Genomic DNA, 25,102 nt, shown 5'->3' with positions numbered 1-25,102 from the left:
GCCCACAGCTGCAGCCTGTCCAGATCCCTCCTCCTGCATCTGTCTCTCAGGTGTGTCAACCCCACCACTCAGCTTGATGTCACCTCTAACACTGAGGGTTCACTTGATCCCTCTCGTCCATGTCACCAATAAGGACGTTCACCACCACCAGGATCCCAAGATGGAGCAGGAGACATGTGCCACACACCACAACAAAACACTGACCACACCAACACTGGGACAAGTGCCAGCAGGGACAACTGGCATGGTGGACACCAACCACAGCAGCATTTCTCAGCTTGCAGCCCAACCTCTTCCTGGTGCTGGCACTGTGTAACTTGAGCCTGGACCTTGGACTCTGCCACCCTGGCCAACCTGTGGTTAGAAATGTCACCACCCCTTCACACTTCAGCTCCAAAAGAGGGTTTCAGGAACAGGAAGGGGAAGGACATCCAGCCCAAATCCAGCAGCTCCTGGGTGCTTCCTGCTGATTCATCCCAGGGGTTTTGCGTAAAGCCTAACTTGAGGTCCCACCTTGGAAAAGATGAGAGACCCCCTCAACAGGCCCCTCAGACCTTCAATCCAACTCAGAGAAAGGCATCTCAAGGCCTTTCAATGAAAGGAAGCAGGACAAGAAATATCCCAGACTGACAACCACACCCCCTGGAGAAGCTGGACCTGTCAGAGAAAACCATCAGCCCATCTGCAGGTCCAATCTTGATCTTTATTAGTTAAGAGTTTGAGGAGACACTGTTAACACTTCTAGATCTTGTTGAAAGCAGCAATGTCCACACTCTGCACCTGCACAGGAACAAAAAGCAGCAGACAGAGGTCATCAAGGTGGCTTTGGACATTTAAAACCAGAGAAAGCACATCAGGGATGTCTTCAAAACCATGCTCAAAGAGACTGAGCATGGCCCAGGTCCTGGGTGCAGCACTGGGTGCCCTCACTCCAAGAAGGACATTGAGGGGCTGGAACACGGCCATAAAAATGGCAATAAAGCTGGTGATGGGTCTGGAGAGCTTGTGAGGAGGAGCTGAGGGACCTAGGGTTATTCAGCCTGAAGAGAAGGAGGCTGAGAGGAGACTTTCTGGCTCTCTACAACTCCCTGAAAGGAGGTTGGAGCCAGGTGGAGCTCAGTCTCTTCCATCAAGGAAGAAGTGATAGGACAAGAGGAAATGGCCTCAAGTTGCACCAGGGGAGGTTTAGGTTGGACATGAGGAACAATTTCTTCATGGAAAGGGTTGTCAAGGCCTGGCCCAGGCTGCCTGGGGCAGTGGTGGAGTCCCCACTTCTGGAGGGCTTTCAAAGCCATGGAGATGTGGTGCTGAGGGCCATGGTTCAGTGGTGACCTGGCGGTGCTGGGTTAACTGTTGGACTCAATGATCTTAAAGGTCTTTGCCAACCAAACAATTCCATCATTCTATGAAGCCTTCTCAGTCCACCCTATGAAGAACATCTAAGGAACTTCCAGGAACACCAAGAGTTCCTGTTTTACTCCAACTGTAACCAAAGATCAGGTTAAAGAAGGTCAGGAACAATAAGTCTCCAGCCCCCTGCTCTCCCAACAAGACTGAGAGTGTTACTGGCACAGGGCTGGAGCTCCATGGAAGGAGGAGGGATGGAGATGGGAGGCATCTCCAGGATGAAACCTTTGTCTCAGCAGACAGCATCATCTACAACTCCCAAGTGTACCAAAACCGGTACGTAGTTAGAAACAACCCCACGGGTCAGGCGTCACCCAGTGTGCCCCAAAACTTACATAGTCTTCAAACTTGGTGATCTCCTCCTCCAGGATGTCTGTCCCCACTTTATCATCCTCCACCACACACTGGATTTGGAGCTTCTTGATGCCATAACCCACAGGCACCAGTTTGGAGGCTCCCCACACCAGCCCGTCCATCTGGACAGACCGGACACACTCCTCCATTTTGGCCATGTCAGTCTCATCATCCCACTGCAAAAGGAGCAAGTGTGAACTTCAGAGGTGTCCTGGAGGGCACCAACAGCCCCAAGAGATTCCTAGTGACTCACAACTCAACATTCCTCCTCTTTCAGCTCTGATTCTGCTCCTCTGCTCTGCTGAGGCCCCACCTGCAGTGCTGGGGCCAGCTCTGGAGCCCTCAGCACAGCAGAGACATGGACCTGTTGGAGTGGGGCCAGAGGACATGGAAATGATGGGAAGGCTGTCCTCTGCTGTGAGGAAAGAATGAGTTGGAGTCGTTCTGCCTGAAGAAGAGAAAGCTCTAGGGAAACCTTATTGTGGCCTTCCAGAACTTAAAGATGGCTACAGGAAAGATGGAAGGGGACTCTTGGTCCAGGGGCTGTAGTGCTAGGACAAGGGGTGATGGTTTTAAACTGGGAGAGGGAGATTTGGATGAGACTTAGAAAAAATTGCTCACTATGAGGGTGAGGAGACACCAGAACAGGTTGTCCGGAGAAGTGGTGGAAGCTGAGGCCCTGGAACCATTCCAAGTCATGCTGGACAACCTGCTCTAGTTGCTCACTGCAGGAGTGTTGGACTAGATGATCTTTGAAGGTCCCTCCCAGCCCAAACCATGACTCTAATTCTGGAGGTCCTATCTCCAGCAGTCCCTTCAGCCTCCCTCAGGAGCTGCCCCCACTTGATCCACTCACTGGTTTGACATCCAGAAGGATAGAAGACTTGGCAATCAGACCAGGTTTCTTGGCCTTCTTCTCTGCGTACTGACGCAGTCTCTCCTCCCGGACTTTGGCAGCCTCTTGGTCTTCCTCTTCATCATCGCTACCAAAAAGGTCAATGTCATCATCACCATCTTCCTCTGCAGCAGCTGGCTCAGCTTTCTTTGCAGGTGAAGCTGATGGGAGCTCCACTTTCTTGGAGGGAACACTGAAGGGTTCCACTTTCTTCAGTAGGGTGAGAGGGATTCAAGTTGACATGGAGAAAAAAGAGAAGATGAACCTCAATCAGAGCAGGACTCAAGCTCAAAGTCTGCATTGCTCAAGGCACTGAGTATGGCCCACACCATGTCATTTGGGTGAAGAAGCATCTACTGACCATCAAAGTAAGACACTTGACCAGATGGACCTTTAAAGTGGCCCACCATGGCCATACTTGTAGTCCTAGAGTGAACACCACCCACCATGCAGCCAAGAGCTGATCCTTCTCTACAGGGCTCAGGACATCCAGATCAGAAATCTGAGCAGGACAGCAGTTGAGAACACAACCAAGTGTCTGCCCCAGCACGCAGAGGAGCTTACACGTTCTGTAGGCTCACTGCCAAGCTCACCATCTCCTAACCCACAACAAGAATCAAACCATGAACTTCCACAGATCTGCACCAGCTCTCCCCACCTGAAGTCTCCAACTTTGCTGGTCTGAGGGCAGAAAACTCCCAGCAGTGTGTGCAGAAAGGAAAGATGGCAAGGCAGCTGCCAAAACTGCTGGAGAACCTACAAACTCATCCTGTCTGTGAGCAGCTCTCCACCTTCAGACAGCCAGAGACCTCAGGAGACCTGGCACTTGGTGAAGCATTCAAGAACAGCATCTTGCCAGAGCTTACCTGGGTTGGAGGAACCGGTGAGGGTTGGTGGGAGGTAGATGACTTCTCCAGAGCGTTCAGGCGACTCTCCAACTTGAGCATGGCCATCTGAAGGTCTGAAACAACTGTGACAAGAGAAGAGGGGAAGGGCAACCTTATCTTGTGGACACTGCACCAGCTTTAACATCAGAACAAAGCTGCTCCTGCTCCAAAGTGGGCTTTAAAACCACTGGTTGCTCCAATTAGAAGCCTACAAAGGTCTGATCAGACCTCCCTCCCGCCATGGTCTCACCTGCCAACAGACCAAGATTCTCCGACTTACCACTGCGAAGGTTCTGGTTTTCTGCCTCCAGGTGGGAAATTCTGGCCAGGAGTTCATTATGGTCACCAGCAGACCCCGGAGAGGTTGTGTTGGTGCTCTGCAACAAGGAAAACCACAATGAAACTCATCATCTCTTCACCTACTGGCCAAAGCTTGGTGAGGTGTAGTGAAGCTGAGTCATGCCTCCAGGGAAGGAAAACATTTGAGAGGCATTCTAAACACCGACAAGCTAGAGGACAATCACCTACAGGAGTGAAGACAATAGAACATCTACATCTCTAAAGGCTGTATAAAAAGCTCTACAGAATGAAAAAGGATAAAGTCATTCTTTGAAGGCTCAGGTCAAAGACTGTAACTAAACAACACAAAGTGTGACCCTAAACCTCTTAAATGTGACAACTGCTCTCCTCTAGAGACAAGCTGAGGGACAGAGCACAGAAGTGACCCACCTAACCTCACTATGGAAGCTAGGAGCAGATCCCAACATCTCTACACTTCCACTTCCCCCAGCCCAGGTTTAAGTTCTCTCAGAACAGCTTAACCCTGCTTCCAGACATCCTGAAGGAGAAATTCTAGAGATGTACCTTAACAGTCAATAAAAAGGGTGTGTGTGGGGGGGTGTGGTTGGCTTCAAAGGAGGCTTCAGATTGGCCAAGGGAGGAAAAAAAGGAAAGGAAAAAAAGAAAAAGAGGTCTTCAGCTGTGACCTGAAGACAATGGAGGAACTGGTGAGGTGCCAAGAAATAATTAACACCCTGTCAGTGGATGGAATCATAAGGTGGTCCTTGGCTTTGGAGAGCTCAGCAGTCACTCAACATGGAAGATGAGGGTGAAGAAAAATATATGGCACATGGAAAGAAGGTTGGAAGAGCCAAGGCCAGGAGCACACAGAGAGCAAGAAGGTCAAAGAGAGCCTTCTCCACCCACTCAAAAAGTGGCAAGGGGCAGAGGTCAGAAGCAGCATGAGATCAACCTCCAATGCAACCGCTGAGGTAGAGCAGGCTCAGGGATGTGAGTGCAGATCTGCAGCTCCTGGACAAGCTGGGAGATGTAAATGTCCTGCTAGATGATCCTACTACGGGACAGGGCTTAGCACCAGCCTTGGTGGAGGGTGGCTGGATTTGATGATCTTAAAGGTCTTCTCTAACCAAAATGACTACGATTCCATTACACAGGGTGAGCCTCAGCCATGTGCCCACAGGAGTTCTCATCAAAGGGAAGAACTTGGTCCACCTCTCGAGGGCAGGGCTGCCTGGCTCTGCACCACCCTCTCCAAGCACACAACCAGCTCCATCCATGCGTCATCGACTTACAGTTGGGCGGCCTCCTGACTGCCTCTTCTGACGGGCAGAAGGAGCTTCCTTGCTACGAGGAGCACCTGTCTTCTGCTGCAAAGGGCAAGAGGGTTGGGGGGCATCTGGGTCAACAGGGAAGACAGCAAAGGGTTGCACTCATGCTGGAAGAGCTCAAGTTCAGGCAGCAGATCCGCATGCAGGACGAGTTGTCAAGCAATGAGATGCAGCTCCACACCAACCACACAGCAACCACAGCCTGCACAGAAACAGCTAACCGTGAACCGGGCCGTCTGCTCGGGGCACGGCTCGGTGCCTGCAGGAAGGTCACACAGCTGGGTGGCAGGACCACAGGGAGATGGCTAGAGCACGGTCTCAGCCATCTCCTCATCTGTAAAACCTGAGGTGAAGCAGATTCTTGCATTCCTGTGGCACAAACCGTGCTCTCGGATGGTTCTCCTGTACCCAAGAATCCTAACGTAGTGGGGGTGGAAGGGGCCTCTGGAGATCATCCAGTCCAACCTTCCTGGCTAAAGCAGGTTGGCCAAGATTGCAGTCTCCAGGGGGGGTTGGAATCTCTTCAGAGGAGACTCCACCTCTCTGGACAGCTCATTCCAAGGCTCTCAACACTCAAAGCCAAGATGTTTTTCCTCATGAAGCCTCCTGGGTTCCACTATGTGCCCACTGCCCCTTTGTCCTGTCACTGGGCACCACTGAGAAGAGCCTGGCCCTCTCCTAGTGATGTCCACCCTTTAGACAGCGATGAGCACTGAGAAGATCTAACACCTGACAGATGAAGAAACACACAGAAGGTTGCCAAGCCCTTAACAAGCCCAAATTGCCACCTGCTGGAGGAGCAAAGCAACGTAACATTGGTCTGCACAGAGAACTTGGTGAAACCTCTTACATGGGCTTCCACCCTCACTTGCACCACCAGAGGCTGCAAGCACCACCAGGACTGTCCCTCAGGACACCGAAGAGATGAATGAAAGCTCAGATGAACTGGGTGCCTGACCTCCTCTTCTTCTAGTTACATCATCAGGACTAAATTAAGTGAATCCTGGTCATGGAGTCGTCAAAAGGTTTGGGTTGGAAGGGACCTTCACAGATCACCCAGTCCACCCTCTCTGCACTGAGCAGGGCTCAGAGCCACAAACAATCTGACCTGGAATGGTTCCAGGGATGGGGCATTTCCCACCTCTCTGGGTAACCTGGGCCAGGGTCTCACCATCCCCATCATGAAAAATTTCTTCCTTCTCTCCAGTATAATCTCCTTTCTTTGGATGCAAGCCATCACCCTTGGTCCTCCCACATCAGGACCTGCTCAGAAGTCTGTCTCCATCTTTCTCATAGCCCCCTTTAAGTTCTGAAAGGCCACCAGGTCTCCACAGAGCCTTCTTTTCTCCAGGCAGAAAAACCCCAAATTGCTCAGCCTAGCCTCACAACAGAGGGCTTCCAGCTTCATGGCCTCTTTCAGACCTGCTCAAGCAGGGCCTTCTTGTGTAGGGAGCCCAAAGCTGGCCCCAGCACTGCAGGGTGAGGTCTCAGCAGAGGGGCAGAATCTCCTCCCTCCACCTGCTGCCCACACTGCTGGGGATCAGCCCAGGACAGGGCTGGCTCTGGGCTGGGAGTGCACAGTGCTGACTCAGCTCCAGCTTTTCACCCACCAGCACCCCAGGTCCTTTTCCACAGGGCTGCTCTCCAAGCCTTCATTCCCCAGCCTGGATGAGTACCAAGGATCACCCCAACCCATGTGCAGGACCTTGCTCTTAGCCTTGCTGAACCTTATGAGGTTCATAGGCCCACTTCTCCCAACTTGTCCAGGTCCCTCTGGATGGATCCAGTCCCAATGTTAACAACCTTAGACCCAAGGAAGCATTCATCATCAAGCAGATGTCAACTGGAGAGGCTGGCTGAAGCAGAGATGACCATGCAAAGCAAGATGGAAGGTATGTGCAAACAAATGTTTCCAGCATCAGGAGGTCCAAGCCATCTCCTCAACCCTTCTCTAGGCTCCTACACAGGTTTCAAAAGAACGAAGCAGATCTGAAACCAGCCCTGGATGAATTCCAGAGTAATAAAGGCAATCTTCTATCACCCCATCTTCTAAGAGTCAGTTCTTCACTTCTTAGGTCTTTAGGCTCCTGACAGAGCCTATTCAGGTGGAAGGAAAGACTAAGTCCTGGCTCCAAAAACATGCTTCTCCATTTTTCTGTCCATCAGACAGCACAAATTTGCCTTTCTGAAGCAAAAGACCCACATTCAAGCACGTTCTCAAGTCAAGCCTGCTCTACATTGCCCGTCAGAAAAGGAGCTGGGAGTGCTGGCTGATGACGACCCAGTATGCACCCAGGTGGCCAAGGAGGCCACCAGCATCCTGGCTTGGGATCAGCAATAGCTTGACCACAGGACCAGGGCAGGCATTGTTCCCCTGGGCCAGGCAATGAATGGTGAGGCCACACCTCAAATCCTGGGCTCAGTTTTGGAGCCCTCATTCCAAGCATTAAGATACTGGAGCAGGTCCAGAGAAGGACAAAAGAGCTGGTGAAGGGTCTGGAGAGCAGGTCTGCTGCGGAGCAGCTGAGGGACCTGAGGTTATTCAGCTTGGAGAAAAGGAGGCTGAGGGGAAACCTGGCTCTCTACAACTCCCTGAAAAGAGGTTGGAGCCAGGTGGGGCTTGGTCTCTTCCATCAAGGAACAAATGATAGGACAAGAGGAAATGGCCTCAAGTTGCACCAGGGAAGGTTTAGGTTGAACACGAGGAACAATTTCTTCATGGGGAGGGTTGTCAAGGCCTGGCCCAGGCTGCCTGAGGCAGTGGTGGAGTCCCCACCCCTGGAGGGCTTTCAAAGCCATGGAGATGTGGTGCTGAGGGCCATAGTTTAGAGCTGACCTGGCAGTGCTGGGTTAACTGTTGGACTCAATGATCTTAAAGGTCTTTGCCAACCTAAAGGATTCTATGATAGGGTTGTCCACGGTAACAATGATCCTTCAGAAACACAAGCTACAAACTGGTGCTTCCAGCTTATTTCTCCACACCTCTGTCCTAACTTGACACAGAAGATCTGATCATGGTTTACTGAGGTTTTCAATGCTCAAGCCTACCAAGCTTTCCTCACAGGACCAAAACAAACCCCAGCACATTAACTTTTGTGCCAAGAGTTTTCTAGCCCTGTTTGGGACGGGGATTCATTTCCCTACATATTTTTGCTTACTCAAAGTCTTTGAGAAGCTGCTGGTCCCCTACTGAGAGCCCAAAGAGTTCACATTTCAGCTTAAAATGAGCCAGTTCAGGAAAACCTTTGGTTGTTGGCTGAAATAAGGAACTAGGATCAGAAAGCTTCCAGATGTTTTCCTCCTCAACAATATCTTGGGTTGGTTTTCCTGTTATTTAGTTGTCCCAACCTCCCCCTGATTCCTCTGCTGTAATTCTGGGACCACCAAAGCAAACTTAATCCTCTCCCACTACCCTTTGGTCAAATGTACCCTCACCTCCATACACCCACTCCAAATTTCTTCTCAGATCACTGACTGGAGCAGCTGCTGAAGTTTGTGTCAAGTTCAGTGAGGCCACCAGGGGGCAAGAAATGAACCAAACTCCTTCACATTCACCCCCAAAGTACTGGGTTAACCCCTTCTGCTGGTGTTAAGGAGGAGGATGAAATGTTCCCCTTGAGAAAGGCTCCATCCCCTAGTTTTGTCCTGCTCTAGATATAAATGAGGGTGTTAAACACCCCAAAAGGAACCAAACCACTCCAGGTGAAGGATGGAGGCTCTCAGGTGGAAGATCTGTGCAGCAGTCTCACTGCAGAGTTAGGAAACCAAGACACATGGGCTAGATTGTGTGAATTTTCCTCACCCATTAACCCACTTTGGAAGAATGACACATTTGGGCTGCACAAAACCAGCTCAAAACAGCCCATTCCTCGACTTTCAGAAGATGGTGAAGGACTTGGAGCAAGCAGCCAGGATGAATTCCCTGCATGCAGCAGATGGGAGGCACCAGTTTTTTGCACATCTCCCAAAACTGAAGGCATCCCCAGGCAAGAGGAAGTGGCAGCTGAGTGTACCCCAACGAGAGATCCTCTGCTGGCAGCTCGGGGGCTTTGCTGCCCCGGGGAGGTCATGTGGGGGAACATGCAAGGCCAGGCTGAGTGAGGCCTTGAGCAAACTGCTCTAGTGGAAGGTGTCCCTGCCCATGGGGAGAGGGTTGGAATGCGAGATCTTTAAGGGCCCTTCCAACCCAAAGCATTCTCATTTCACCAGGAGGAATGAAAGAAAGAGAAGCACCCTGAGGGGCAGGGGGGAGACAGAGGAGCACCCCGAGGGGCGGAGTGGGGAGACAGAGGAGCACCCCGAGGGGCAGGGGGGAGACAGAGGAGCGCCCCGAGGGGCAGGGGGGAGACAGAGGAGCGCCCCGAGGGGCGGAGGGGGGAGACAGAGGAGCGCCCCGAGGGGCAGAGGGGGGAGACAGAGGAGCGCCCCGAGGGGCGGAGGTGGGGGGAGAGACAGAGGAGCGCCCCGAGGGGCAGAGGGGGGAGACAGAGGAGCGCCCCGAGGGGCAGAGGGGAGAGACAGAGGAGCGCCCCGAGGGGCGGAGGGGAGGGGAAGATAGAGAAGCACCTAAAGGGGGGGGGGGGAAGAGACAGAGAAGCACCAAAGTGGGGGGGGGAAGAGACAGAGAAGCACCAAAGTGGGGGGGGGGGGGGAAGAGACAGAGAAGCACCAAAGTGGGGGGGGGGGGGGGGGAAGAGACAGAGAAGCACCAAAGTGGGGGGGGGGGGGGGGGAAGAGACAGAGAAGCACCAAAGTGTGGGGGGGGGAAGAGACAGAGAAGCACCAAAGTGGGGGGGGGGGGGGGGAAGAGACAGAGAAGCACCAAAGTGGGGGGGGGGGGGGGAAGAGACAGAGAAGCACCAAAGTGGGGGGGGGGGAAGAGACAGAGAAGCACCAAAGTGGGGGGGGGGGGAAGAGACAGAGAAGCACCAAAGTGGGGGGGGGGGGGGGGGAAGAGACAGAGAAGCACCAAAGTGGGGGGGGAAGAGACAGAGAAGCACCAAAGTGGGGGGGGGGGGGGGGAAGAGACAGAGAAGCACCAAAGTGGGGGGGGGGGGGGAAGAGACAGAGAAGCACCAAAGTGGGGGGGGTGGGGGTGGAAGAGATGAGACAGAGAAGCACCAAAAGAGGGGGTGTGGGGGGGGGGAGAGACAGAGAAGTACCAAAGGTTGGGGGGGAGGGGAGAGGGAAGAGAGAAAAGCACCCAAAGCAGGGGGGGGGGGGGTGAGACAGAGAAGCACAAGAAAAATTGAAAAAAAATTCAAATGAAAATAATTTTTAAAAATTAGAAAAATGTTTAAAACACAAAAAAGGAAAAGTAAGTAAAAAGGGGAAAAAGGCAAAAAAAAAAAAAGAGAAAAATAATGGGGGGGGAAAAAAAAAAGAAAAAAGGAAACTAAAGGCAAAAACCCCACAGGAATGGAGAAGTGGAGGGATCTGCAAGGCAAAGCCAGTGAGTGTGCAGAAGCCCCAGCAAGCAGCATGCTGATGATGGGATGGAGCCCTGCTGGCAGGCACAGCGCTGCACACCTCCATCTGCTCCTGGCTACAAAACTGAGAAGCCAACACGATCAGATCTCTCCAGGTGGTGGTGGTCAACCAACAAGCAGGGTTTGGCTTGTTGTTAGTTTTTTTTTTTTGTGTGTGAGATGCCATCAGAGCTAAAAATGGTTGCAAGGCAGCCAGCTGGTGAGAGAGCTTTGGTACTCACTCCGGCCAGCGATTTCTGGATATTCTCCCTGGCTCTGGCAATGTCGCGGAGGATGGTGCTGGCTCCGTTCTCCTGCAAACAGTGCAGAAAGAACCAAGATTTGGGTAAAAAAAGTTTAAAAATAGGAAACAGATGAAACTACTTTAAAAAAACAAAAAAAGGGGGGGGGGGGGGGAGGGGGAATCCTTCCTACTGGAAGCCTGGCGAGATCAGGGTCACGTGTGCCTGAGATCACCCAAGTCAAGGAGCTTTGAAATTCTCTTTCTGATCAGTCTGAAGGGCTTTGGAAAGCTGCCAGGCAAGCAGAGGGCTGGAGTCACATCAGTGTTCCCTCAAGATCTAGCATGAGGTAGCTCTTTCAGGTTGTCATTCTACTCAGGTGAGAAGTGACAGCCCTGACTGAAGGCTTCTTGACCCAGAGGATGGAGCACAAGGTGGTTTTTTTAGCCTGGATCGGAAGATTCCCTTCCCAGGGCACAAATTCCCCACTGCCATCATCCATTCACTCCTTGCCTCTCCCAGACTGCCACCCTACAAGCAATATCTGAGACATCAAACTCCCTGCAAGCCCCAAACCCCCATCTCAAACAGACTACAGATCAACAGCCTGCCCACATTCACTTCTGAGTCGCAGGAAAGGTTCTAAGGAGCTTGGATTTTTTTTTTCCCTTGGAGAATTGGCTGAGAAACTGCTGCAGAATCTCCCCTCCAAGAGCCTTCACACCACCTCTCAAAGGCAGAACTTCAGTGGAAGCTCCTGATGTGCAGTGAAATAGTCTACACTGTTCTTCTAAGAGCACCACAGAGGTTTGCACTTCAACATCTACTTCAAGCACTAATTTTTAAGCAGGTGTCCCAGGTGATGTTGGCAGGCAGCAGGAACAGCCAAGAGTGTGCCTAGGAGCTCTGACTTCAGCAAAAAGCTTCTCCTTCCACACTTGCACCACAGCCATTTCAAACTCTAAGCAGCTTTTTAAACAAGCAGCCAGACAAAGAAGCAGTTAACAGCTCTTGACAGGGCAGGAAGAGGTCATCAGAGCTCTGAAGCTTTCAATCATCATCATTTGGGGCTGAAAGTAAATCTTGAATGACTTCAGCGGCTCCCAACAACTCACCACTGCTGTGGTGCAATCATCTGCAGGAGCACACTGAGGACTTCAGGGGTACAAAGAGGAGAACATCGTTCCTGTGGGATTTTTGGAACCATGGTGCATCTCTTCAAGCATCATGTCATGTACATCCCTCAAGGAAAGCTTAACTGCTCCAAAGTGGCAGCAAGACATCATCTTCCTTGGGGCTGGGTGGATTCTTTGCTCGGCCCAGTCAGCAAAACCACAGACTTCAGGGCTTTTCAGCTCAAACAGGGCTCCTGTTAGACCACAGAGAGCATGGTGCCCTCCTACAGCAGCCTGAAAAGATTAAGAGTAGCTGCTGCAACCTAATCTCATTGTTAGAAGGGCATCTGATCTCTCCTGAACACAGGAGAGGGTTCTCCACAGGTCAAAAATGGCCTTTTAAAAGGCAAAAAGGGTCAGAAGTAAGGGGTAAGCTCCGAGAGCTCCAGAGAAAGCTCTCACGTGAGGACTCCCACACTTGGAAAAGCAGCACCATGAGGGGAAGAGTGCATGTCCAGGTGGATCATGTCCTTCAACCTGCTCTGTACCAGCTCCTTAAGGTCCAGCCCCTTGCTAACACCCACCTGAGAAGCAGCATTTACCTGCTGGCGTGAGGAGCCCCCGACCGGCCCATTCATCTGCTCGTAGAACCTCCTCTCAGCATCATCGTACTTGTACTTCTCAAACCAGATCTTCTCCTGCATGAAGTACTCAACTGCCATCTTTCTGCAGAAAGGAAGAACAAAAACCACCCAAAGTGAGGTCCTAGAAGGTGAAGAGTTTGTAATGAGCTCCTCAGAAGAGCTTTCTTTGCCCACAGAGCTCTGCCTGCAGCTCTCTGCTTGGTCTCCCCCTCCAGAGGAAAGCTTTAAGTCAAGAGGATCCTCTTAAGAAAGCAGGACGAGTCTAATCACCCACCCATCTGCCCAGCCTGACCCCACACCAAGTGAGGATGGGATAAATCACCTCCTCTGCACCTTCTTCCACAACTTCTTCCACTGCTAAGAAAGATGAGGCCTCCAGGAGTCCAGATACACACCCAACTTACAACAGCACCCCCAACAACTGTCCAAATGCCCTTTAAGAAGCTGCAGCAACTGCTGGAGATCAAAATTATCAGCAATGTGATGCCTGCAAGGAACAGACATGTCATGTCACCAAGAAACAGCATAAACCACCTTGTGAAATGGTCCACATTGTTCTTCAGTGCAGCAGCTCTCAAAGGTTTCATTTCTTAGCTTGAAGGCCTCACAACCATCATGGGAAGAGAATGTGCCCTTGTTTCAAGCCAGGGGACAACTACAGAGCCAACATCTGGCTGAGGAGAGCAGGGATATGAAACCACCACCACCTCCCAACATGGAGAGAGTATCAGCAACCCACAAACCCCTCCTTTACCCCGCCAAACCCCACAGCTCTGCAGTAAAACACTTCCACAGAGGCAAGCAGATGAATCCATTGCAAAACAAGCACCATCTCATCCACAAGAGAGCAGAGGCCACCACAGGTCCTCCACACCGAAGCCATTTCCAGTACCCAACCCTCCAAACCTTGCTTGAGCTGCCAACCAGCACCATTAATAGAGTATCCCACTTACAGACAAACTTAGGCCAAGCATCTGACACCACCACAAGGACTTTGCTGGGGAGGGGTGACCCAGTATCTAAGTTCTGTCCAACTCAAGAGAAGATTATCCCAGGCAGGACAAGGTGAAAGATGTGTGTCCTCTAAAGCTTCTCTAGAAGGATCTTAAAACCTTCCCCAACAAATTCCAGGACACCTAAAGGATCAGAAGTGTCTTGTCCCCCAGTCAACAGCAGCTTCCAGACCAAATGATCTAATTAGGTCAGCCTCATTCCCCTGCCCCAAAATGGACTTGCATCTGCACCAGCATCTCCAAGCCTTCCTCAAGATGAATGCTGGGGGTAATGCTCAATGTAGTCACCTCTGGCACAGAGCTCAACAACCAGCCTCAGTGCTTGGCAGAAATGGGGAGAAATTCCTTCAGAGAACTGATTCTCTGAAGGACCTCATGGTCTTCTAAGAGAATGACCCAGTGGTGCCGCTTTTGTCTTCTCCAAGACAAAAGGGGCAGGTTCCCCCCATGCAAAGAGAAGGTCAAACCTCAGCTCACTCCCCAGCACCAACTTTAAACCACCATCACTCCTCAGGGGAAGGACTTCTCTCTTTCTCTGCCCACAGTCAGGCTCCTCAGCTCTGGAGCAACATCTCCCTACAGTGAGATGCTGGCTCCTGTCTTCTACACACACAAAATTCCTTCAGCTCAATCCTGACCCAGCAGAGTTTAAATAAGAATAAACCTCTCCTACTTCATTTCTGGTGCAGGGATGCTTGAAGCATCAGTAGCTGGCTGGGAAGGGTTTCCTACTGCAGACTCCTGCTTCTCCAAACTCTCTCCTGCTCTGGACATCTTCAGAGCTTCGGCTGCATAGTATCGTGACTCAGCACTGTCATATGTCATCTTATTAAGCCACACAGTCTCACTGCCCTCATGCAGAAAAAAGCAGGTGGGTGAAGGTTGCTCAACACCAGGAAACATGTTGGTGGCCATCTCCATGGGTTTGATGCTTGTTTGCTTCCCAGCACCATGGCTCTTCTTGTCCTCGGGGTGGCTCTTCAGTGCTTCAGGGCAGCTGCGCTGCTGCTGCCTGCCTTTGCCCGATGGGTGACCATCAAACATGTTCTCGTAGAAGCTCTTCTCAGCATCATCATAGAGAGGTTTCTCCAACCAGACCTCGGACATGAGAGCCTGCAAGCTTGAAATCTGGGGTTTACCATTTACTGTCTGGTGGACAGAGCCAGGCAAGCTGGGAACAAAGGGAACGGCAGAACCAGCGACGGCCTCTGCAGCCACGCTGGGTGTAGCAGGAGTTGGCAGGGCTGTGACGTAGCCCTCATCTGGTGTCCTCAGCCCAACGCTGCCACCCTTTGAGCACACCGAGGGGATGGTGAGGACATTTGGAGGAAGAAAGAACTGGGATTTCTCAATAAACATCTCTTCAGCCTTATCAAAGTCAAGCTTGTTGACCCAGACCCCCTGGACGAGATGGTGGCACGCAGACAAAGTACCATGGGAGCAGAGCAGGGCTGATGAAACCATCCTGGGCTTGGGAACATCTTGGACAACTTTTGACCTGGCCACTAAAGGAGACTGCTGAGGAGTTGGTGCAGTCCCAGGTGCCTCCTGGAGCTGACACTCAGCTATTTTTGTCCTGTAGAGGGTCTCAGCACGGTCATAGAAAGGTTTGTCAAACCACACGTGGTCAGCTAACAACCCACTCAGAACAGAGTCTAACTTGGAGGCCAGAGGTTTGGCTTTGGGAGAACGCTTCCGTTTCCTTTGTTTCTTCCCATTCCTGGCTCTTTTCAGCTCTCCTTTGGACTCACTTTCACCAGAGTCATCATTGCAGACCCCATTGACAGCCTCAACCTCTGGACACTCCTCAGGGGCCACGGCAGCCATGGTGGCTTCCCTCTCGCAATGCAGCCGCTCGACTTCGGTGTATTTGTGGTTGTCTGCCCACACCTTTTCTGCAGGGCAGGGAGGCTTCCTGGTCCTCATCCTCCAAAGAGTGGCAGCATTAAGAGATAAGCACAACAATGTAGTTGCAGCAGGACTCAAGACAGCAAGGGCATGCAGTAGACATCACAGAAGCATCTTGGTTGGAAAAGACCTTTGAGATCAAGCCCAACCATTAACCCACCCCTGCCAGGCCACCACCAAACCATCCTTCATTTGAGAGTCAGAAGCTATTGTTCATCACAGAAAAGCGCCAAAGCTCTCCCCAGACTCTTCTTTTTTATACATTTGAATTCAAAGAAGTTAAGCTGCCTAAAAATGTCCAATTTCTGAAGGCAGAACAGCCTTCCTAAAATAAGTAAAATTGTCAATTGGTTTGGAAGAGACCTTTAAAGGTCTAGTCCAATGCCCCTGCAGTCAGCAGGGACATCATAAAGTTCAACAAACCCAAGTGCAGGGTCCAGCAGCTGGGAAAGAACAACAACCACCTGCACCAGTAAAGGTGAGGGGTGACATCCTGGAACGCAGCTCCGCAGAGAAAGACCTGGGAGTGCTGGTGCACAAATTCACCATAAGCCAGCAATGTGCCCTGGTGGCCAAGGAGGCCAATGGTCTCTTGGGGTGCATGAAGAAGAGTGTGGCCAGCAGGACAAGAAAAGTTCTCCTCCCACTCTGCTCTGCCCTAGCGAGCCCACCGCTGCAAAACAGCATCCAGTTCTGGGCTCCCCAGGTCAAGAGACAGGGAACTACTGGAGAGAGTCCAATGGACACTGAAGATTTTGAGGGGCCTGAAGCATAAATTTGAGGAGGAAAGGCTGAGAGCCCTGGGGCTGTCTAACCTGGAGAAGAGCAGCCTGGAGGGGACCTTCTCAATGCTCTGCAAGAGCTAAAGCGTGGGGGGCAAGAGGATGGGGCCAGACTCTTCCCAGTGGTGCCCAGCAACAGGACAAGGGGCAATGGGCACAAACTGGAACCCAGAAGGTTCCATCAGGAGAAACCTCTCTGCTGTGAGTGTGCTGGAGCCTTGGAGCAGACTGCCCAGAGATGTTATGGAATCTCCTCCTCTGGAGATTCCAAACCCACCTGGGCTTTGTGATGCTGGGCAACCTGCTGTAGGCGAACTTACTTGAGCAGGCAGTGTAGGTCTGGGTGAGGTCCCTTCCAACCCCAGCCATGCTGGGATTCTGTGATCTGCAACTAGATCAGGTTGCTCAGAGCCACAAACAACCTCACTTGGAATGGTTCCAGGGATGGGGCATCTATCACTGTTCTGGGCAGCCTAAGCCAGGGCCTTATGACCCTCACAGTGAAGAATTTCTTCCTTCTCTCCAGTCTAAATCTTTCTGTCGTAGTTTGAAACCATCACCTCTTGTTCTGTCACAACATACCCCTTCTCTTCTGACAAGCATTCTGCTCACTTCTATTTAATACTCAAGGCCCTGGCTGAAAACCCTTTGAATTTCCCTTCTGAAAACTGGCAGAAAAAAAAAATTCAACAGGTTATGTTCAACCCCCTGCAATGTGTAAGATTTTCTTCTGCATTACCAGATTAGTCCTTAATTACTTGTTAGATGTTCTCAAGTAGGCCATGATTTGGGAAGAGAAGCTAAAAGAAGAAAGATGGCCCAGTTCTGGACTATTTTTGAGGTCACTGCTTGCACCTATTTGTGTTTCAGTGCTGTGATGCCAGCAGAGGGAGCTGACTGAAAAGCTATGGCTCCATTTTCACTTAAAATCCTCAATGATAGTCAAATCAAAATTGACCAAGAGCTGGAGAACCCAATGATTAATAGAGTTTATCAAATAAACCCCACTTTCTACTGAAGTGAAACATTCTGCACCTGCTCTGTGTTTTCCTGCTCTAGTTGGACCTTTATCAGAAACAAAAATAAATCAAGCAGGTCTTGGGATGTGCATTATTGGAGGTGTTCAGGAAACACCTTTCCAAGCAGAGAAGTTATTCAAATGTCTAATGAGCAGGTAGCTCCTTTCTGCCAAAACTCACATGGGCAGATCAAAACTAGGTCCAAAGATGAAGTACCTGTGAGTTTTCCAGCTGCAAATTTATCTGTGATAAATAACCAAATGAAGCTGCCAAGTAAAATCCCCATGCAGGTGAAACAGCTTCCAGACTTCAGGTGATGGCTTCCAGTTCCAACAAGCCTCAAGTTTGGGGCTTAAGATCAATAAATTATCGAGTCAACACTTTTTCATACAGACAAAATATTCACATGAGTATGTGAAAGGATTTCATACAAAAATTGGCATGGTTACTTTAGGTTTTCAATACAACTTTGTAGGATCTGAACCATCAAAGCAACGTCAAATTGCCTTTTGAGTCTAAAAATCACTAGGAAAAGCAAAACTAGATTTTTCTTTCTCTTCCTGGAGTTGTGAAATTGCTCCTCCAGCTGCTGAAAACATTGGGAGAGGGCTAAAAATACTTTAAAACAGCACAAAATGAACAGATTTTGAAGTCTTTGCTCTAGTTTACAGTCTTCTCTCGTGTTTTACAGCAGCTGTGAAGCAAGAAAACTCTTCTCACTACAGGCAACTCAGTGCTTGCAGTATTCATCTAGTTTTTTACCATCCACATCAAAATCACCTCAGCTGGAAGCACACCAGCGAGCAGGAACTCGAGTTTGCTCCTCAGAATAAGCTCTGCTACACAGCTTCCACGGTGTTATCACCCAGAGGTGGAAGATGACATCACCTACGTCATGCCAGTGCCACTGAAGAGCCTGCTTGAGCTTTGAGATACAAGGAGAACTTCCTGCTGTAAAAAACACACAAGGCTCAAGGCAGCCTCCTCCTCCTTATTACAGAATCCCAGCATGGAAGGCACCTCTGCAGATCATCCAGTCCAACCCCTCCACTAAAGTAGGGTCACCCACAGCAGGTTACCCAGCATCACAATGTCCAGGTGGGTTTACAATCTCTCCAGAGAAGGAGCCCCCACAACTTGTGTGGGCAGCCTGCTCCAGGGCTCCAGCACCCTCCAAGCCACGAGGGTCCCTTGCCCTTCTGCTGGGCACCACTGACAAGAGGCTTGCCCCAGCCTCTTGCCCCCCGACCCTTTAGCTCTTGCTGAGCATTGATCAGATCCCCTCTCAGGCTGCTCTTCTCCAGGCTATACAGCCCCAGGACTCTCAGCCTTTTCTCCTCACAGAGATAGATGCTCCAGGCCCCTCAGCATCTTGGTAGCCTCCACTGAACTCTCTTCAGTACTTCACTGTCCTTTTTGAACTAGAGGGCCCAGAACTGGACACAGGGCTCCACATGTGGCCTCAATTAGGGCTGAGAGGAAGGCAAACCTCCCTTGACCTGCTGGCCGCAATCTGTCCCCCAGGATGAAGTACTTTTAGACATTTTAAGATGATTTCTAGTGGCCATTTGGATCTAGAAGAATAACCTGGCAGCACAAAATCCTTGGGGAAAGCAAAATACACAACTAGAGCTGCACAGGTCAGAGTAAACTTAAGATTTTTTAGGTTATTTAGGTCACTAAGGACTCTTGAACAGAAGACTGGAGTTCTCCATTTGCCTGACATGCTCTGCTTGGCTCCACATTCACCTTGGTTTGAGTTATTCCAAGGAAAAATCAGTTCATAGGCTTTGAGGAGATCCTTTCTTGAGGAAACCTCCTTAACCCAGCACTGGTGGCATTAGACTCTGAGGCTACAACTTCAGCTACTTCAGGAAGAATCTCTAGAAGGTGTTACAAGAAACCTGGACATGACTCAACACAGCTCAAGCTCTCACACCTTTAAATATTTCATTTGCATTACACATTAACTCTGCAATTTGAGTTCACTTTCTAGTCACAGTTCAAACAGAAAAACAGAAACCCCTACATTTGGGGATTTAATTGGGTTTGTGGTTTGTTGGGTTTTCCCACACACACATTAGAGGTGATTGTGCTCAAGTCTTTAAGCAAACAGCTTCAAAAGCTGTAGTTGGAGTTTCAGTGCTGCTCATCTTAAGAGCGAGGTGCATCACTGAGAGGTCCTGTTATCAGGAGGTTCTCCCAGATCAAAGATTTACCACTGAGGGTTCCTTTTATCAGGAGGTCCTTTCAAATCAAAGATCTACCACTGAGGGCTCCTGTTATCAGGAGGTTCTCCCAGATCAAAGCATTGTCTTGACTCCAAGTGAGACAGAGCTGGACTTGAACAGATGAAGCAGTCAAGTTAGACTTATTTCCAGTGGAAATCAGAAAGCTCTGCAATGATCTGTCTACCAAGTGTCAGATCAGTGACCTCTGACCTTCCAAAACCCACCCACAACAACTAAAGAGTACTTACTTTTTGATCTCCTATGACAGCATTAAGAAAAGAGAGACAGTGAGAGATAAGTTTCCAGTTCTAGAGACCAACAGCCATCTGTTATCAGATAATTAACTCCCCTCCCATGCATAATACATTTAATTACACTGACACCTCTCCAGAACAACCTTATCTTCACCAACCAGCACCACAGATGCTCGATTTTACTTTTATTTTTAAATAAAAAGCAATACAAAGATACAGATCCAAACACAGGATTGACCCATCAGGGCAGGGAGCCAGCCCATGTGGCTCCAAACCTGCTGTAGCAACACTGGGGGTGAAAAAGCAAAGCTCAGGTTGCCCAGTTTCAGGTAATCAAAGAGCAAAAGCAGAAAGAATTCTTAAAAGTGTAACAATTATGAGGTCAAATAATTAATTCATAGATTGATTTGTACAACATTCTGTGAAGGAAACAGAAATAAACCACTAAATACTCAGCCCACTGATTTTTCAGGAGAAGCAGCAATACAAGATGTGAAATTCTCTCTCCCAGAAGAATTTAGGACTCAGAGCTGTACCTGTGAAGCCTGCAGCTTCTCAGGTCACCAATCCAACATTACACACCAAAAAAAGGGCATTTCAGGAAGCAACACAAATCCCCAAAGCTAAAGCAGCTACAAATGTTCCTGCCATCCAGCCCAGCTCAGAGGAACTCAAAGTGTTGTTTTAACAAAGATTATAACCAGAGAAAAATCATCATAAAGGGATTTTACCCCAAGAATTCACCAATAAAAGGACTTCACCCCAAGAATTTATCAATATCACCTTCCCATAAGCCCAAGATACTTCCAGCACCTTTATGTTCCCATGAGGGGCCAAACTTGATGCCTAATTATGCTGAAGAGCAGATTTTCACTGAAGTACACAAACAAAACATGAAATAAAAAGGTTATTTCCACTCAGTGTTTCTAAGTAGTCCCAGAAGAAGCAGGGAAAAGGCTTTCAGATTATCTCCTGATTTTAATTACACATATCAGGAGATAATGCAAACCATTCATACCAGAGCACCACCAGTTCTCCTAGCATCACTCCAGACAAGACACAAGCTTTCAAGTATGATGAGAGAAGGGGAATTTACCTGATCTGACAAAGCTTGGAGGGACAAATTAACCTCTTGAGAGGTTCTGGGAGGGACTTAAACCGAGTTGAACCTGCTCTACTTTGCAGAGCTGGCAAAAATTAGAGCACAGAAACTGGAGCTGAACTCAGACCCCTTCCAAAATGAAGGTGACATCTAGAGACTCATTTCTTTCCCTCAAACCACTCCTGAGGCCACACTCACCCTCTGCCCAGTTAACTTGTGGAAGTGAGGCAGTTTTTCATTCACTCACCAAGTCTTTTTAGCACAAAGATACATTAATACTTGGAGACAGAGGCAGAAAACCTTGTGAAAAAAAAAAAAGAGACTTTAAAGCGCACAAATCTGTGACTGGAGCAGAAAATAATGCAAGAGCTCTTGCTGCATCCAGAGACTGGTTCATGTGTCCCCAGGACAATTCTGCTTTTCCAGTGGCAGTGCAGACAATCTACTGGGTGTTTTCCCAAGCATGAAGCCACTGGAAAAGCAGAAGTTGTCAGTAATAATTATTGATGCCAAAGAATCAATTAAAGAATCACAGGTCGATGTTTAGGCTTCCATGGACTGTTTAAAAGGGTTCAGAAAAGCCTGGAAAAAAAGTAATTTTTAATGGTGGCTACTGCTTCAGAGCTTTGCTGGTGGTCTCATGACCACATCCTGGCTAATTCAAGCCAGAACTAAACTGTTCTGCACTTCCAGCACTGCAGGGAAATGCACCAAGTTAAAAATAGACAGGGAAAAGGTCTCTGCTGTTGGGCTGGAAATCCACAAATAAGCTGTTTAGGCCTCTTTATCCCCTCAAGGCCATAAAACAAAAGAGTTACATCGCCCAAGGCTACAGCCAACCAAAAGCAAGTTAATTCCATGTATTGGTTTAATGGAAGTGACATTTCTGCCCATGACTGAATTGAGAGGGCTGTAAAACAAAACAAAATTAAAATCTAGGGGGGAATCAGGCTGTAAATGTTTGTCACAGCCTCCCAAAGACCTAAATGCTATCAGTCCCCACACTGGAACTGTGATTTTTCACCTCAGCCTAATACCAGGCTGACCTGTCAGCCCCCAACAAGTCAGGAAGCACCAGTTTGAAAGCAGCTCTCCTAGAAATCATTTAAAGTTTGATGTGGCTTTAAATATTTCCAGCAGGCTTGAAAAGTCTCCTCAGATGAGGGAAAGCAGCAGATCTCATCCATCAGGGACTTCTGGAGGGATCTGACAGCTGCTTTCTGCAAGCCACAACCAAGAGGACAGAACTATGGTCATGGTTCAACTGCTTTCTTCAGAAGAAGCATCAAAAATGGGGTGGCACTGGGGGACATGGGGTGGTGGTATCCTGGGGCAGCTTGGTTTGGTTTGACCACCCAAAGGCCAGGCAGGCAAGTCCTGATTTCTGCAGCAATTAAACCAACACTGGGTTCTCACTATGAGAGATTCTATCTCAGTTCTCCATCTGACTGTTTGCTTACAAGCCCTGAACAGCTGAGTGTGACCAGGCCAACCTGATTTTATATTTAGTACTCTTGTCCCCTCATGTCATGCCACTCTCCTCGCCAGAAGCTCCTGAACAGCAGCAGCCAGAAAAATAAACAGCAGAACACACAGAAAGGGCCCATTTCATGTCAAAAAGAGGGGAAAGATTCAAAGGCACCAGTCTAAAGACCGGTACCTAGGTTATGCCACACTCAAGAAATGTTTCTCCTAAGGAAAAAAAGCCTCCCCTAGTGAACAAGCTTCTCCCAGGGAAAAAAGCAGCTTCTCTTCCCCAAACTGCTGCTGCCAGAATCTTACACAAAAGCAAGACCCATTTTATCTAGGAGTTTTGTTAGACACAGCTGCCTCATTCCCACCTTCTCAACAACAAAGAAAAGGCATCAAACCCCTCCCAGCCTCCTTCTTTTTTCTCTTTTTGGTGATTCAGAATGAGAAGAAGCAAGACTGGTTTCACACCAGAGGGTCTGATGAAGCTGAAGAGAGCAAATCCACCTCCTCCTCCTCAACACTGAGTCAAGACAGGCAGCTAAAGCCAAAGAAAATATTAATGCTGATGTAGTGTTGCCTTTCTGCTGTTTTGGCTTTCCCCCAGGCTCATGAGATGGTGGAGGACATAGGCAGAAAAGGGACAACCTTCATCACAAAGCTCCACACTAAGCTTTAGCCAGGGAAAACAACAACTCCCCACCTCAAACAAGACTTCTCTTTTTTTGTTCCAAGCAACAATTCTGCTGCTTGCTAATGAAAAATAATCAAGGACGGGGCAGGGGGGTGGGGAATCAGCAGTTGGGAAAGACAGGAAAGAAGTCACCTTCAGGAGAAAAAGCAAAGTGGTTGAGAGCAAACAGAATAGGTGAAGAGGACAAGAAACAAAAAAAAAAGGCATTACCTGCAAGGTCAGGGAGAAAAGAGGGCACACCTAGAAAAGGAGAGGAGAGGAGAGAATTACAGCCACACAACCCAGCAAAGTTATTTTCTCCTCTGCACGACAGGCCTGTGAACATCAGATTACAATCAATTCCAAAACATCCACCATCTAGGTGCAAAAGAACAAATCCATAAATCAATAGGAACACCAGAAAGGGAGGTGATGACAGCCTGCAGCGCCCTCACAAACTTCAGGGAGTGCTGGAATCCTTCACACACACACAGAGCACATCTGCAGCCTCCCTCCCCCCCCCATTTCCCAAATATAGTTGTGAAGCAGACACCTCCTCAGCCAGCTAGAAACAAAAAGAAAAGAGGAAGAGGATGACAGGCTGCAAGGTTAGAGGAGGCTGGGAACACCAGGATGTGGAGAGGTGAGATGAGCAGAGCTCAGGTGCACCTATAGTGGAAGGACAGAATAACAAGGGAGGCTCAAAGGGCTCCCAGCTCCACACCAAACTTGCAGAGAGGCAGCTAAAGGTGCTGAGCCATGGGCTGGATGAGGCTACTGCTTTAGTTACAGAGGGCTCTGTGCCAGGCGCTCCCTTTTGCAGCAGGTGACTCGACAAGAAACCCTTGCCAAGATGAGGAATGGGGACAAGAGCAGATCCCCTGAGGCATCCTGAGCTACTGGGTCCCCTAAATTCCCCTCCCCACCATGGCAGGAATCACAGACCTCCAGATTTGAAAGAATGAGACTCCATGTAGCAAGAGCATCGCCAAAACTAGCACCCTAAATATAGAGGGAACTTGTCCCCCTCCCAAAAGGAGACTTCTAGCAGCAGCCCATCCAGTTCTTACACCATAACTAGGGGCTCTTGCAGCCACCTACTTAGAGCCTGCAAAGGGGAAGCAACCCCACAGAGAGAGAAGATCCCTACAACCCCCCTTCCCTATGCTTGGGAGAGGAAAAGAGATCTCCCACTTAATGAGGGGTACCTCCACATCCTCCTTTCTCGGGGTGTAAAGGCAGAAGAAATCCCACAGGGAATGGATATGGCCTCCCACAACCACCTTCCTGTACCTATTAAGCAGAAAGGGACCCAAGAGATCATGGGATGCATGGAAGGAAGGGGTCACCCCACTATTCTTTGAGACTTTTGAGGGGGGGGAAATCATTCCAAAGGCCAAGGGCACGCTAAGCCCTCTCCCTCGGGATTCTGAGTGGAAGAGACACGGATGATGGAGAGAGGTAGCAGCCGGTGAAGGAGGGGCAACACAGACGATGGGGGACCCCCCACAACCTCCATTCCTTTGTTGAGAGGGGAAGGGACTTCCACATATAACGAAGGTTGCTCACACTCCCCCTCTTCCCACCACCGCGCTAAGGTACAACCCCAAATCCTCCTTCCACAGCCGATAAGCAGGAAGGGACCCCAAAGGGAATGGTCATAACCCCCTTCCTGCGGCCTGTGAGAGCAAAAACAGAGCCTATGGGAGTTGGGAGCCCCCCAACCCCTTTTTCCAGAGCGGGAAAGAACCGCAGACCACGAGGGGCCCTCCCCAGGTCTGTGAGAGGAACAATGGACCCTAGAGACGTCCGGAACTCGTTTAGGAGGGTGTGGGGGAGCGCAAGGAGGGTGAGCCCGGTGAAGGGGCAGCCGCACTCACCGGCAGCGCTGGGCCCGGGACAGGCCTCAGGCCTCTCCGCTCCGCTCAGCCTCCACCAGGCAAAGGGAGGCGGCGCGGCGCGTGCAGGGGGTTGTGGGAGCGGCACGAACCACGCACAACGGACACGGGG

At 49.8% G+C, this 25,102-nt stretch overlaps 1 protein-coding gene across 6 annotated transcripts; it reads right to left on the bottom strand.

Annotated features, from left to right (window-relative positions):
- Window positions 1-688: 688 nt before the first annotated feature.
- EEF1D (eukaryotic translation elongation factor 1 delta) lies at window positions 689-25,059 on the bottom strand. Of its 6 annotated transcripts, none has more exons than XM_054167504.1 (10): window positions 19,842-19,861; window positions 14,327-15,580; window positions 12,599-12,722; window positions 10,882-10,953; window positions 5,136-5,210; window positions 3,824-3,920; window positions 3,523-3,626; window positions 2,618-2,866; window positions 1,743-1,937; window positions 689-780 (listed from the first exon to the last, which is right to left on the bottom strand). In XM_054167504.1, the coding sequence occupies exons 2-10, from the start codon at window positions 15,577-15,579 to the stop codon at window positions 742-744; spliced, it is 2,208 nt and encodes a 735-aa protein (XP_054023479.1). In that variant the 5' UTR covers window position 15,580; window positions 19,842-19,861; the 3' UTR covers window positions 689-741. The 6 variants fall into 6 exon arrangements, with proteins under 6 accessions (XP_054023479.1, XP_054023481.1, XP_054023480.1 ...); XM_054167508.1 differs by lacking the exons at window positions 14,327-15,580; window positions 19,842-19,861 and adding exons at window positions 23,324-23,353; window positions 24,973-25,059 and having other exon boundaries at window positions 695-780; XM_054167506.1 differs by lacking the exon at window positions 5,136-5,210.
- Window positions 25,060-25,102: the final 43 nt, after the last annotated feature.

Source organism: Dryobates pubescens, chromosome 14, assembly GCF_014839835.1.
Source record: "Dryobates pubescens isolate bDryPub1 chromosome 14, bDryPub1.pri, whole genome shotgun sequence".
In the NCBI taxonomy this organism is placed as follows: Eukaryota; Metazoa; Chordata; class Aves; order Piciformes; family Picidae; genus Dryobates; species Dryobates pubescens.
This window is presented reverse-complemented; position numbering and strand designations above follow the sequence as displayed.